The 16,056-nt window shown below is 25.0% G+C and overlaps 1 protein-coding gene across 1 annotated transcript; it reads left to right on the forward strand.

Moving 5' to 3' along the window:
• The first annotated feature begins 2,624 nt into the window (after window positions 1–2,624).
• LOC113548444 (thiamine transporter 1-like) lies at window positions 2,625–14,924 on the forward strand. Its single transcript, XM_026949324.1, is given in 10 exon segments — window positions 2,625–2,690; window positions 2,692–2,751; window positions 2,806–2,976; window positions 3,843–4,056; window positions 4,131–4,232; window positions 10,256–10,383; window positions 12,759–12,861; window positions 13,272–13,452; window positions 13,727–13,868; window positions 14,714–14,924. Coding segments are annotated over 10 exon segments (1,281 nt in total). The 3' UTR covers window positions 14,828–14,924.
• The last annotated feature ends 1,132 nt before the right edge of the window (window positions 14,925–16,056 follow it).

Raw genomic sequence — 16,056 nt, forward strand, 5'->3', positions numbered from 1 at the left:
AATTTTTTATAGACGTTTTAAGTTTAAATTTAGACTAAATTACATATTATTTAATCTATGGATAACAATATTCATTATTTTATTATTATTTAAAAATATTATTAATTTTAAATTATAAAGAGTTTTAATTGTATGTTTTTTGCACTTTTTGTTTGTGTTAGAGTTATATTTTTTGCTAATGAGCTACAGCCTTTTTGAATGTATACCGAATGATTAATATTTATGGCCTATTCATACCTCTTATACACACATATATATATATATATATATGTGTGTGGTCTACAATTTTACAGTCCAGTTTTGTCCAGTCCAGATTTTTACGGGTTTAAAATTTTGAAATTCCAGAGTTTAACATTTCGGATTTTTATGCCTCCCTGCTATTACTTATATTTCATGTTCTTTTTTTTTATATTGCCATTAAGTAAAATAATTTATTTTCTATTATTTTCATAGCAGATTGAATTAGTTTTTGCAGAAATCATTGAATTTGAAAATATTATTGTGTGTATAAATTGTGTATACCCAGTACCCACTATGGCTACTAATAATCTTTTAAAAATAATAATTAAATAATTTATACTTTCCAGATGTAGATATATTGTCATAAAACGATTGTCATTATATTTTCATAATAATTAATTAATAACCATTATTTGTCATGAAATAGGATTGATTGAATGGATTAACTATGTTAGCTGTCCACAAATACATACACATTGACACAGAGAAAATAATAAGCGAGTTCGGAGTTAGTAAAAAAACCTAAGAAATCGGATCTTACTTTAAAAATTATAGAATTTATGATAACTGAAATTTTATGTAAAATTTAACTGTGAATTCTGTTTAGAATTATATTTAAAAAATATAAAAGATCTATTAGGGGGGTGTTGAACGTTTATCCAATAAATTATATATCCCGCAGATTAAAATCATAACTACGCCACTGTACTCGACACCTATCATACAGTAGAACGGTACCCATTTTCCCATTTTTTTTATACACGAGAATATACATAATTATCTATGTGACTATGTAGCACTATGCACAGAAGATCTTCTAGAGAATCCGTGACTGTAAATTTCAATGAAAAAACTGGGGGCGCTGATGAAGCCCTTCTATTTTATCTTCTTGTTATCTTATGGTTATAGATATTTACTAATTGGTTATTAGGTACTATTAAAATTTAACAATTTGAGGGTGCTAAGCATAACCCCTCCCCCTCCCAAATTGCGCCTATGTGAGACATGTGTTAGATGTTGGTGTCACACTGTCATGGGTCTGCTTGGTACTTAGCAAATAGTAAATATCACCACAATTAATTATTATTGATATGAACGTAAAACGTAACTATACCGTGTTGTTGTGGCAAATACTATAGTTCTATGATACGAGCACGGAATATTTACGAGTGTGATTTGACCACTATAGAATATAACGATACACTCTTACTCATAGATAATATTATAATATACGTAATATATATTGTGTATACCATGAGACATGCAAACAACCACTGACTCTTCCACCACGATTAAAGATGTACCGTGGCTTAAAATATGCTTAAGCCATGTGATATACCTTAAGTGTTTACCGCCAATATAATTAAATTTAGTCTTGTTAAGACGCGGTGTAATCACTGTAAGATAATACCGTGATACCGAGCGCGGCCGAGGTAGACCTTAATAAACGTGCGCGCAGGACGCAAAAAAATAAAAACAATAATAATCATAATTATACCGTGAAATTGTCTAGGTATTCGTCTGACGTCTATGGTCCATAGTTGATATACACTATAGACTGTTTTATGGGTCAAAGTAAAGGATTACGAATATAGTGATAAGGTGGATTGAAACACCTAACCAGTGGCTCTATAGTTTTAAATGGTTTATTAATTTATAAAATTAGTTACATTAATTAATAACTAATCTATCAGATTCTGTGCCTCGTGGATACGACTGATACGACTGATTTTTCACGACGTCTTATTTAGGTTATCTATTATCGCAGATTTATTATTTATTACATCATATCATCGTGGTAATTGGTTATCAGTTATCGAAAAATTTACGACCGTTGTCATAATAATAATATGATCACGTTTATTTGATTGTAACGAAAGACCAAAGTGCCTATTTCTTCCACAGATTAATTCTTCATTCTTACTGAGTACTTGATGATGTATACCCAGTAATTTAGTAGATAATAAGCTTAAATCGCTTTATCCGTTTTTAATTTATATAGTTTTATTGATTACCGGTATTCGAGGTCATGTTTAGATAAAGCTATGAGAAAAGTAAGTGGTAACAAAAAATTAAAAAAAAGTGTCTGGTTTTTAGTTACGCGCAATTTATTTCAATAATTTACAAATAGCCAATATACCTATCATTAATATTATAATTCTATTTTTATATTTATTTATTTATCTTATCTTAAATAGGTACCTACTCAAGTTAATATTATGGATTTAAAAAATGTATAATGGTGTAACATGTCAGACATTTTACATATACGTATTGTAGATACATGTTCAGAATGATTCATGTGATTCTTAATCGTAGTTTGCTGTACAACAAGAAAAATATGTACTAAAGTTTAAAAGATAATTTTGAAAATATTTTGAAAAATGGAGAAATGGCTGATTCAGTCTATATGGATTGCTGTGTTTGGATTTCTGAAAGAATTTCGACCATGAAGATCCTTATATTATTCAATACTTGACAAATCCACCAATGAATTTTACAAATCAAGAAGTAAGTGTTTTATCCAATATAGCGTTGAAGGTTTTTAATTACATTTTTACTCAGGTGAATCAAGAAATATTTCCAGTATCAACTTATACTTGTCTTTGCCTTACAATTGTTATGTTTTTGGTTACTGACTATTTACGTTACAAACCAATTGTTGTCCTGAATGCTTTATCAAGTTTTACTGTTCAGATATTATTGATTTTTACTCGAACAAAGACTGACATGAAGGTGGGTAAGTCATTAAATAATTATTTAAAAATGTAATAATTAGTTGTCAAGCTATTTAAATATTTAAATAAGGTATATATAAGTTAATCTCATAATTTAGGAAAAATATAATGATCTTGATGTTGTTATCAGATTAATTTACTCATTTGTATTATTTGCAAACTACACTCATACCTAATAATTATTTTAGATTAACATTTTTAAATAATTTGTAGCAAATATAGCCTAATAAATACCTAGACTTTTAATTTACATTTTTTCTTTTGGTCTATATTTACTTAGCTGTCTTGCGCACATTGAAAAAGAAATATTTGAAATCAAAAGTTCCACAAAAAAAGAATTATTGATCCATATTATATCATAAAAATATTTTTTTTTCTTAAGTGAAATTTACATAATGAGAATATTATTTAGTGCACCATAATATACAACAATGTACAGTTTTAAATTTTAAAATGACCAATAGCTTATTTCAAAATTAAAATATAATTTAGAGCAATAGATAATATTCATACCTTTCAAAATTTAGTCATAGGTTAATTCATTCAAATATTTGAAATAACAGAGTAAAATGGATTCTTCTGAATGTAAAATTAAATATATATATATTATATTATTTTAATCCAAGTCAACTTTCTATTAGGATATTATTTTAAATTTTAAATCCCTAACTTCTTATTTTATTTTATTAATAATTAATATAATAGTACTGGGTTGCACAAACAATCACTAAACATTTAATAAATCATTAGTGAGTTAAAGGTACCTTAAACATGATTTAGTAGCTCATGGTTGGATCATTTAATTTTATTGAATCTTTAAATTGATTAATTTAATTTTTCTAATAAAATTGTTGTTTGATATAGATAATGGAAGTATTTTACGGCACCATGACAGCCTGCGAAGTTGCATACTATACATACGTTTACTCAAAAGTAGATAAAAAATATTACAAAACCGTTTCTAGCCACATGAAAATGGCATGTCTTATAGGTCGACTTGTATCGGCTTTGCTTGCTCAAACATTGATTGATAATCATATATTAACTGTGTCTCATTTAAATTATTTAACATTAGCTGGTAAGAGATTTTATTATTATCTTATTTTTTTGAGATTTTTAATGAATTAAATTAATATGCTTATTTCATTACAGGTGCAACTGCATCAATATTTTGGGCTTTTGGATTACCATCAATTAAAAGTAGCTTATATTTTCATCAAAGCTCTGAACATACATACATACGAGATAATGCAGGTAAAAGAGACATTTATTTTCAATAAAATAACATTTTTAATTTGTTTGGCTTATTTTATTGTTTTATAAGCTTAAAATTTATAGTTATAGATAATGTATAGATTAAAAATAAAATGCATTATTTTTTAATTATTTTCCAATTGAAGCAAATATTAGTGCTAATAATTAATAATTTTGAAATAATTATTCAATAACAATATTAAATCTAGAATGAATTATTATAGAATATACTGTACATGATGACTGTGGCACACCCAGGAGTCTCCTCCAAAACTATTTTTTATGTTAGATTATATATTATTATTTATTAATGTATATTATTTTGTTACAAATATGTTACAATTATGATGTTTTTTTTCAAATTTGATTATGGTAGTTATAGTTAAAGTTGTGTATGATAAGGTTTGTAGCTGATCAATTATTTTGGTGACAATTTTAGTTTTATATACTGGTATTTAGGACAGATAGTCTTAAGTCTTTGATCGATAATGGTGATTAATAATTATTACTTTTATCAAATTCAAATTGTGTATGTGTGAAAAAAAAAATCTTGAGTACGGTAACCTGTGGATCTGTTTAATAGTTTGGTATAAAAGACACTTTATTAATTAAAATTGATGGCTATTAAATGATAGATTAAATGTTATTACATTTTATTTTAAAGATGCATAATGAATGAATGTGTTGTTTTGTTGTTACCAGTGTCATTTGTTTATTTGTTTTTAATAATTTTAAGTGATTCCTATTTGTGTATCAATCTTTTTCAATTATCTTTTTGTCTTTGTTACCAATTATTAGATTGGTCTGCAGTTTTTCTATATTTCTCTATTTGTGTTTGTTGTCCATTTTACAATAATTGTAAATCCAATCCATATTAATTTTTTTTACAAATTTATTTATTAATATATATTTCTTAAATATGAATATTGAGTATTACAGTATTTAAATTCATAAACATTAAAATAAAACACTATTAAAATTGAATAACTCTATGCTGAATTTTTTTAATTATTGTTGACTCACTGTATACAATAGTAATACATAAATACATAATATTATATTAAAATATAGTGTATTAAATCATACTAATATACCATACCATAGATTACAGAATAAATTTAAAATATTTTTAAGTAAGTTATTCCTATTAATGGAATATGTGTTGCTTTGCTTACATCGGTGCAAAATAATATTTTATTGTTTTGTTTTAAATAGTGTTGATGTTTATTGCACATTAATGTGAAAATTATTGTCAATTTAAAAATTAATATCAAATTGAGTTTAATATTGTTGATGTTATTATTAAGGGGCCGCTACACCAACATTTGTTTTTTCTGTCTATCTTCTACATAATATAGAAATAAAAATATTTCGTATTTATTTTTATATAAGAAAAAATACAACTCTAGTTCAGTTTAGGGCAAAAAGGTACTTACTATATATTTTATAAAGAAGAACATTTACTGTGCATTGACTTGATGAATTTTTAATATTTACATTTTTGAATAAGTTATTAATGGTTAAAAATAATCAAAATTATTTTAAATTAAAACATGCAAAATATTAAAAATCTATGAGGTCAATGCTCAGGAAATATTCTTCTTAATCAGATAATTATAATTGTAGAAATATGGAATATGAAATATGTTCCTATATTATGTGAGAGATAAACAGAGAAAACAAATGTTGGTGTAGCGGCTTCTTAAATATTTACGTTTGCTTTTTATTTTGTTATTTTTTGAGATTCACTCGAATGATTTGAGAAGTTAAATTGTTTCAAGTAAAATATGTTATAGGTATACATATTTTCTAATCTGTAGAAACATAGATTCTTAAAGATTGATGTGGCCATTCATTGTGGCCTTTTAATTATTTAATAATAATCCACTCACATGTAATATTTTTACAATTAATAGCATTCTAGCTTCCTTTGTTTAAAATCCAAAACAATGTAATATGTAGAAGGGATATATTGTATATTTACTATTATGTATTAAAATATTACTTTGTTATCTATTTTTGATATAGTTAATTTGTAATGTTGATGCTTTATAGTGGAGGGACAACTAGATTTAATTAACTCCTAAAATCGTTAAATGATTACAGCACGATACTGAAAAACTTTAATCATGTATTCGTGTCTTGTGCTGCTTCAGCCCTTTACATTTAGAACTAAATAAAAAAGATAATCCGATAAGTGCATTAAAATGTTGGAATCTTTGTGGTAGGGTGTGCCACGAGTATCTTTTAGTTTTAATGCATGATGTATATACAACCATTCACCTTATATTTGCCTTAAAAGCTATTTACGTGATATGGAGGTATACAATCATTGAATCGTAATTGAGTGGTGAAGCCGATCCACATTACGGATTGATCTCCCGGTTGAGACTAGTAATCTGATAGAATTAGATAATTCGTTTTTACCCGCACTAATTCAGCTTCACCAGTGTATAGTGGCGGTCAAATGATTTTGTCAGGGGGGGGGGTTGATTTTTTAATATGCACTACTTAATCATTAAAATATAATTTATGGTTATGCACTTAGCACTAATGCCTAATATTCATTTTTAAATTAAGCTAAATAGTAAATTAGTATCTATTTTATTTATAACAAATAAGAAATGTGTTGTTATTGAATATTCACGATCATCGAGCGGGGTAATTCCGGTATATTTTGTATAAGTAACTAAATATTAATAATAATAACAGCCTTGTTCTTAGAATGAGTCTAGAATCTAAAAATTTCCGTTTTTATGTACCAAAATATTTCTTATTAACCTAGTGACCTGAATAATTCCTAGATATTCCAGATAAACTATCAAATCTTAGAAATATAACTCGAAATATATCGTCGGATTTAATAAAATTAATTTCACTTTTGCAGTTTGGATACAGACATTCAGATGGGCATGATTAAATACTAATAAAATATATTAGGCTATTTTTTTTGAAGGTTGAGGGTGTCCAGACATGGAGGAGCCCCCCCCCCCCAAAAAAAAATGCCCCACTGTTTGAGATGCTAGTCTTGTGCAACATTCACTGAAAGGTATCAGAAACATGCGTTGTATGGTGATTAATACTGGGCGCCAACTTTATCTATGATCAGCTCATAATATTGAGTCATCACTCATCACCAAAGGTTGATACTCGGTAGGCTGGACCGCAATCACTCCGCCATACAAATAAGTAGCGTCATTAGTAAGCCAGTTTAGGTTTTTGCCCACTCTATGTGAACGCCAATGAATATAGTCTGTTCCATAGTAGATCTCTGTGTGCAAAATGTACCTACGGTTTAATTGGTTGAGGAATGTTCGATACTTACATATTTTAGGTTAATTATTGGTCGATAATTGTACAGCTATAAGTGTTATCAGTAGGCTTGAACCTAGTATAAATTAGCACGTGTAGTTTCTGACTAATATTTTGCATTACTTAACTATGCATGTGCATTGACTAAATTAATATCTAATCACAAGAATTTAATTCCAATAATTTTTGTTTGTATTATGTATATACGATAAATACACAATCAATGTTAGTTAAAATTATAGAATATGCTAAGGTATATTAGCTATAGCTAGCGACTGAATATATAATTTATGGACTTATGGTAATCGGTCAAAAAGTCTTAAATATAGTTGGACTTTTCATCTGCGATTCATAATTTATATTTAGTTAAAATATTAATTTATTATTTCACAATTTTATTTAAAGATTATGTTATAAAAAATGTTTATGATGACATATAAAAACATATTACTTTTTACAATCAATATTAATTTTGTTAAATTTGAATTCAATGATAATTATTGTACACGAATTACGATTCTGAGCCGAGAAAAAGTTAGGTTAGAGTAAGCTAACCCAACCTTTCCTATATTTCTAAGGATACCTCATAATATACTTATATTGTATTTGCGTACTATTGTGTATTTGTAATACATTAATACCGTAGGTGGAAATAATTTTTACCAAAAAAATTTCATAGAATATTATCAGGGCTCGGATTTATATGTAAATACATATTTTTACTGTGACTTGATAAATTAATTTAAGTGAGTGATAAATTCGTTTCAAGGGATTTCCAATGAAATTAACTATATTTTACATATTTTTTAATAATTATTAATTTTGTAAAATTGTATTTTTCAATACAAACAATTTCCCAAATTTCCAAAAGTACAACATAGTAACAAAATAATACCAATTATTGAACTTAATCTACGGTAGATATAACTTACTCCTTCAGATATAGTCAAAATGCAATACAGTCCAATAACATCAGTGGAAGCCGAAAGATCATTTAGTCAGTATAAGGCAATTTTACGACCAAATCGAAGATCTTTTGAATTTTAAAATTTCAAAATGGCTGTATTATATAATATAAATATTAATAAATAAATCATATTAGTAAAATACATATTTTGATTTTTTTAGCACATATTTATGTACATATTTTGCTAACGTAAATACATATAAATCCGAGTCCTATACAAAATAGTTTATTTAAACATAGTATAATTTATTAATTATATCTATTAAATTAAAACAAAATAATTTTAAAATTGTTATTTTACGTCTGAATATAATATAATAGTAAAAATGTAAGCTTCAAATGTTCATAAAAAAAAAAAAAAAAAATAAGCAAGTGAGTCCGCTTTGTTGTATATTACATGTCGAGTCGGTCACTAATATGAGTGTTAAATTTGAATTATATGACATGTAATTAAATATAAAAAACAATTCTGAGCGGTAACGGAGCGGTCATTATTTGTAATAATAACTTATCAGGTACGAATTTGTATTTATTGTTTTTACTAACAAACAACATTTCTTTTACATTAATTGATAAATAAATTCATATTCCTATAAATAGTTCTAAAGCCATTTAGAAAATTATATGATAACTAAAGAATGTAAATTTAATTATTGCCTTTAAACTTAAATTTTTCATTTTTGAATTACAACAAATAAAATAAAATTGATTTTGAACGTGAATTGTTATGTAAATATTCTCTTTTCTTCAAGTTTTTTCTATTGTGTACTAAAAAAAAGCTATTTGAAATTTTCTATTACTTTCCCTCTTTCCAAAATACTTACTATACCAAGTTTTATACCAAAAACGATTATCAATGTTGAAGATTAATTTAATTTTTTTTGTTCTATTAGAAATTAGAATAATATACTATATAGTATATAATATACTTCTAATAATATTAGAAGTATTATTATTAGAATCACTTTGCTCAAAACCTGAGACCTGTATACTTAATATTTTATGCATTTCACGATCTTTTAAATGTGCGACTTTGTATAGAATATTAATATAATTACGAACTATACCAAATGCCTATAGATACATTTAATTTAAATGCAAGTTAATAGCTACTATCTAAGAATCAACTTCTTGTGGTTTTTTAATATTAGATTAAAAAATAAAACAATTTATTTGGTGTTTTTATACAGATTTTTTTTATCTATTAAATTCACAGAAATTTTCTTGTTTTTTTTTTCGTACAATATTAATATAGTAAAATAATACTTGGTATATAATTATGTAATTATAAATATATACATTTGTAATTCGATATTGTCCTGATGAATATAACATAAAATGTATTTTCTGACTGGTTGACCTGCTTACTAACTAATTTCATAAACTAAATTTAAACTTATGACTTTTACTATCAAATAGCTTTTCAATGTTAAATAAAAATATTTAATTTTATATTTAAACGTTGAATAGATAAAATAGAAAAAGTTCTAATCACAATATTGTATTAGGTTTGCGTAAATAAGTATTTATGTAAATTGTACACCTATATAGGTAGGTACAAACTATTATTTTTATAAATACTAATATTAATAAAATCAATTATAAGGGTTGTGGAGTTTGACTAACATGGTGATTTGACATTTTTTTCAGAGTAGTTTACAAACAGCTATGTACTTAAAATACATCTTTTGCATATGTAATACTTATGTGTATATATAAATATATAAATATATATAATTCATAGATGTTAATGTATCCAAACCTAAAACTGTGTGTCAAAGACTGTGGTCCGACTTCATTACGGCTTTCACAAACCGTTATGTTCTTCAGTGGTCCATCTGGTGGGCTTTAGGCACATGCTTTTATTATCAGGTTCGGATTAATTTTGTAATAATCAAGTTGAATAATTTATAAGAAATAAGACATATATTTTGAATAGGTATAATTTTTTTTTTTATAGTATAATAGTTATTAAAATAATTATATTATAATATTATAATTATGATCTATATAGGTTTATGCTCTGTTTCATCATGACTTTCTCATACACATGTAAAACATTGTCTCGTAAAATCTACAACAAAGCAGATATACATGGTAATTACAGCGTCTATATGATTCAAACGCTCATTTAATGTTCTTCTTATTTCTATTTTTTCGTGGGGTAGATCTTTAAAAAGAGTCAGGCCGGACAGTTTCATAATCAGAATTAAATTTATTTTTTTCAAAATGGGGATTACTTATCTTATTTAAATTTAATTATCCCATATAAAATATACGATAACATTAACTAATTAACACTCATTAATTATTAGATACACATTGAAATATCTTAGTATTTATATAAATACAATTAAAAAATAATTTGATAATAAATGAAAGCTTAAAAGGTAATTTTTAGTGTATAAACTGTAGCTGGTGTTAAAAATGTCCGACTTGTGTGCTACTTTAGTCTGCCCCTATTTTTAACTGTTAACTTTCAAAAATTTAAATCGTAATACCTAATTAAGATACATTTGTAAAATACAATTTGGTGTATTAAATATTTCATTACATATTTTTTTAAATTGATAAAAAATAGATAATGTTATTTTTAATAAAAACTAATTTTGATAGCATGTTTATTTAAAAATTAAAAAGTTAATTCTATGATGTTAAATTAATTACCACATCATTGTTCCTCCGAGTATTTTTATAACATATTAATAAAACATTTTTATATAGACGGTAAAGAGTAGATTTTGTTTCAAATTATAAGTCGCCAATGAACTACGTAAAAGTTCATAATACTTATTTTTCTTGAAAAAAATTCTACTGTTCGTATCAAATTTGATTTTAAATAATAATAACGGTTTCAAACACAGCAATTAATTTAAAAATATTATTATTTAAGGTGTCAGTTTTTCGGTCTGTATAGATTTTACATATTTCCTTATATTTTCATGCTTATCCTTGGAAGAATTTACTACAGTTCTAAGGTATAGGTAGATACTTATCACGGAATACTATAGTATTAATATTTTATATTGAAACTCTCAATGACCACCACACAAAAGGTTTTTTTTTTAATAACAAAAACAATGTATTATCATAATATTCTATAACACAATTGTCGTAGGTAGATACGTATTAAGTTTATAACATATATTAGTCATACGTAATCATGAATAAGCTAAGTATTGTATTTAGTTGGCTACATAGTCTAATTAAATTAAATTTTATATTTTTCGATATTTAGAATAATTTATGATAATTTATTACTTGTGAAAAATCAAAAAAATAATTTTAAAAATGTTCATTAAAATAATCATTATATGGTTATATTTTGTTCGCATCGTTGTATCTACATATTACTTAATATAATATGTTTATCAAAATCGACGGTTTTATAATGCAGATTTCATTAAATACTCAGCAAAAAGCTTAACTGCATTATTAGTTATTATTATCGCACAATATTTAATAATATTTTTTATAGGAAACCAGTAATACCCACCAAATGCATGATATAGTATGTAATACATTAAGTATAAATTTTAAATTATTTTTCACGGAATGTACAGTCATCCTGATCAAGTTATAATACTTATAGTATACCAATAGCTAAACAAATGTAATTCACTCATTTAATATAGATGATGTTTTTTAGAGACACAAGTCACAAAGTTTTAAAGTATATTATATGTAGCTGGTTATGATGATTAATTGAAAATTATTATATTTTTATATAAAAATTCAAGTCGTTCAAAAATGTAATAGTTGATTTAGTAGTATAGTGAAAGTTAACTTTTTTATAGCTTTGAAATTGTTAAGAAATTAAAAACTTCGAAAATAAAAGATTTAAATAAATCAATAATGTGATGTAAGTTAATGCAACTTAATACAATAGATTTAAACTATAGTCTTCTTAAAAATCAAACGTACAATTAAATTTATAAATTAGATAAAAATTTATATTTTTTAGTACCTATAAAGAAGAAATTTTAATTTTATTAAATGGTATTAATATATAATTAGATAGAAAGTTAATAATGATATTGTTTATATTAGTCTTCATGGTTTAAGGCTATATTATATATTGTTTTTTTTCATTATTATTATTAAATTATATAATCCATGAAAATATAAATGTATTGCTTATAAGTTAATTAATATGTATTAATTGAATTAACTTTATTTTTCGTATTAATTATCTAAAATATTTGAAGTATTAAATTTTAATTTTTGAACAATGTTAATTTATATAGTGTATGGCGTATTTCCAATCATTATGGCAAGAAATTTACCGAAATGGCACAGATTTACAAGTGACCGATAATGGATTAGTTGAAGCTATATATACAATAATAAGTACGTATATAATTATTTTCATTATTTAATGATTTATTTTTATTTCTAAAATGGATTTGATTTTCTTTCAATATGCTTAAGCTAATTCTAAAAATTCGCCAAGCATAACAATATATTTATGCAGAATAGAACAATTATGAGAATTATCATGATTACTATAAAATGTGTTATTACATTTTTTTTAAAATTATTTTTAAATCTCGGAAGGCAGGGGAGGGGCTGAAATCTTAAAATATGAGCTTAGCCCTTCTTGAGTCCTCCCGATTGTGCTACTGATGCTGATATATTGTGCTACTTTAATAGAGTAGTTATTAGCTCTACGATCTATTTATTTTTAAAGGCTTATATGAATATGAGTGCTATGACTACTGCCTACTTTAATAATATTGTATTAATTTATTTTTTTGAAGGTACACTAGGAGTTTATTTGGTTGGTATCATAACAATTCCAAGTTGGTGGCTGGTTGGTACTTTAACTTTTAGCCAAGGTTTGTTATTGTTTATAATGGCTCAAGAAAAATTATTATCACACGCATATATTGGCTACATTATGTTTGGAACATTTTATCATATTATGGCCACTGCAGCGAAGTAAGTAATCCAACATATTATATATTGTTTTAATAATGAATACATTTTATTTTCCTTTGTTTTAAAAAATAAATATTAAAATGATAACTATTTATTATATAAAAAAATTAATGAACTTTCTTTTTTTTAATAAGGAATATTTAATAAAATAGCATTAATAATAGTTTAATTTTTTTATATTTTTAAAATTAAAATTTAATTATTCATTATTTTTTTGATTTTAACTACGTGATATATTTAAACAACTCATGTAGAACATATTTATTTATTTTAGTTGTGAAGTAGCCAAAAATATACCCGCTGACAGCTATGCATTGGTTTTTGGAGTTAACACATTCATGTCACTTTTATTGCAAACATGTTTAACAGTAGTTGTGAATAGTCCTGTTGGACTCATGTTAGACATTAGAACACAGGTAAACTTATTAATTATTATTTTAATTGTTATTATAAACAGACTATTGTAGAACATTAGGTTTACCCAACAATAAATTCTCTCTAATAACTTTCAATGATTTATAAATGCTGTTTTATTTATTTTATTTTTCGTACGTACATCTTGGTTGAAATGAGTAGGATTAATACAATTGCGTGTTATTATTTTTATTACCAACTACCACCCAATACTTTTTAAAACTAAATACTTACAATTATTTTGTTGCTAAATTGAAAAAACACGAAGAATAAAATTAAGTATTATGAAAATATTCATATCAGCTCTCTACGTGATTTTGTATCATACCGTTACATTAAATAAAACTTTTTTATACAGCTCTCTTATTAGTGCCCATCTGTACATCTTATATTATGTGGCGTAGCAAAAAATCCAGCACCAACTGTATTCTAACATAAATCAATTATACTCTCCGTATCATCACAAATTGTCTATTGCTATTGTAACTATATTTGCGTAAAAAAATATCCTTCTCTCAGACTTAAAATAAAAAGCTGTACGAAATTGCTTAAGTCCTGTAAAATATGTTTGCTTCCCAGTCAGTTGCGTATTAAACAATTTATTATTTTATTTATTGAACTTCCCTCTCTTACAACACCCACTTAATATGTGGTCTAAGTATGTGCTAAATAGTAAGTCTAAACATAGATTTAAAATCTACCCATGACCAAGAAATCATACGATTTATGGTTTATACTCTAAAATATATCTAAATGATTCCTCCGTTTTCCTTTTAAGAGAAAAAATATATAATTTTTGTATCTTTTATATTGTGTATGGCTATAAAAAATACTTTTCATTTTTTAGTTTTACGTGTACAGCGGAGGTTGTTTAATAATCGGGGCTTTGTTCACCGTCGGAGCATTGTGCTCAACATATAACACGATGATGAGACATAGAATTTTTACAACGTCAAATTAAATTAAATTGATTTATATTTGACATAATCACATGTATTTTATTATTAAAATTATTGTATAACTTGTATGATATTTTATTAAAACATTTTAAAAACAAACACGTGTGTGGATCGTTATCGATTGTAACCTATTCCTTCCACAATTCTACAGAGTTCACATAAGTTTATTAACTGTGTACAGAGTAATTATTGTATTAAAAAAAACACTCATTATTAAAAAATCTAGTGTTTTTTTAAAATATTTTTTACATAATATCCAGTCAAAATAAAACAATATATATTTTTTAAAAATATATCAATAATATTTTGTCGTTAAGTTTTTATTTTTTTAAATGACACGTATATTTTTATTTCATATTCTGAATCAGAATATTTTTTGGAGTAATTCGATACATGAAAATCGAAATTTGGACGAATAGCTTTTGAGTTATATATTTTTAAAGTTTCGGTGAGTGGAGTATAGTAGATCAACATTTTTCGGGGGTATCTCCGTACTACTCCATTCTGCTAACCTAAACTTTAAATACTTATAACTCAAAAAGAATTCGTCCGAATTTCGATTTGCATGTACCTAAATGGCTAAATACGAGTACTTCGAAAAATATTCTGCTTCAAAATATGAAATTTAAAATGTGTGGTTCAAAAATATTGTTTTGTTTTGACTGGAAATTATGTAAAAAAAATATTTTTATAAACATTAATAGATTTTGAAATAATAAGTGATGTTTGATAAAAAAAACAATTCAGTTTATTATAACTATTAATACTTATATTCAATATTATAAGTTAATATTATATTATAATTGCTTTCAAAAATTAAAACAAGTGCTATTTTAGCTTTTCTTTATCAGTTATTTTACTTTATCAGGTGTTCAAACACCCTCGAAATATTTGGGTTTTTGTTTGGTTATTTACTTATTCAATTTTAATGATAATTTCGTTATATCAATGTTTGTATTATAAAAAAGTATTGTGTAAGTATATCTAATTTTCAAAATTTTTTTTTTTATTTATTGAAAAAAGTTCTACTTTTCAATAACTGATTTTCAAAAGCACCCCCAAAACTTTTTTCTGCGTACGTCCCCGATAGCCAGGTATTGTTGTTTAAACAATAAGTACGTGAATACATTTTCTAATTATTATCATATAACTTTCTAATAATTTTATGAATTAAAAAAATGACATTTCTTAAGTAAAATTTTTATTAAAAATTTCCAATTTTATACTAAAT

This window comes from Rhopalosiphum maidis, chromosome 1, assembly GCF_003676215.2.
Source record: "Rhopalosiphum maidis isolate BTI-1 chromosome 1, ASM367621v3, whole genome shotgun sequence".
In the NCBI taxonomy this organism is placed as follows: Eukaryota; Metazoa; Arthropoda; class Insecta; order Hemiptera; family Aphididae; genus Rhopalosiphum; species Rhopalosiphum maidis.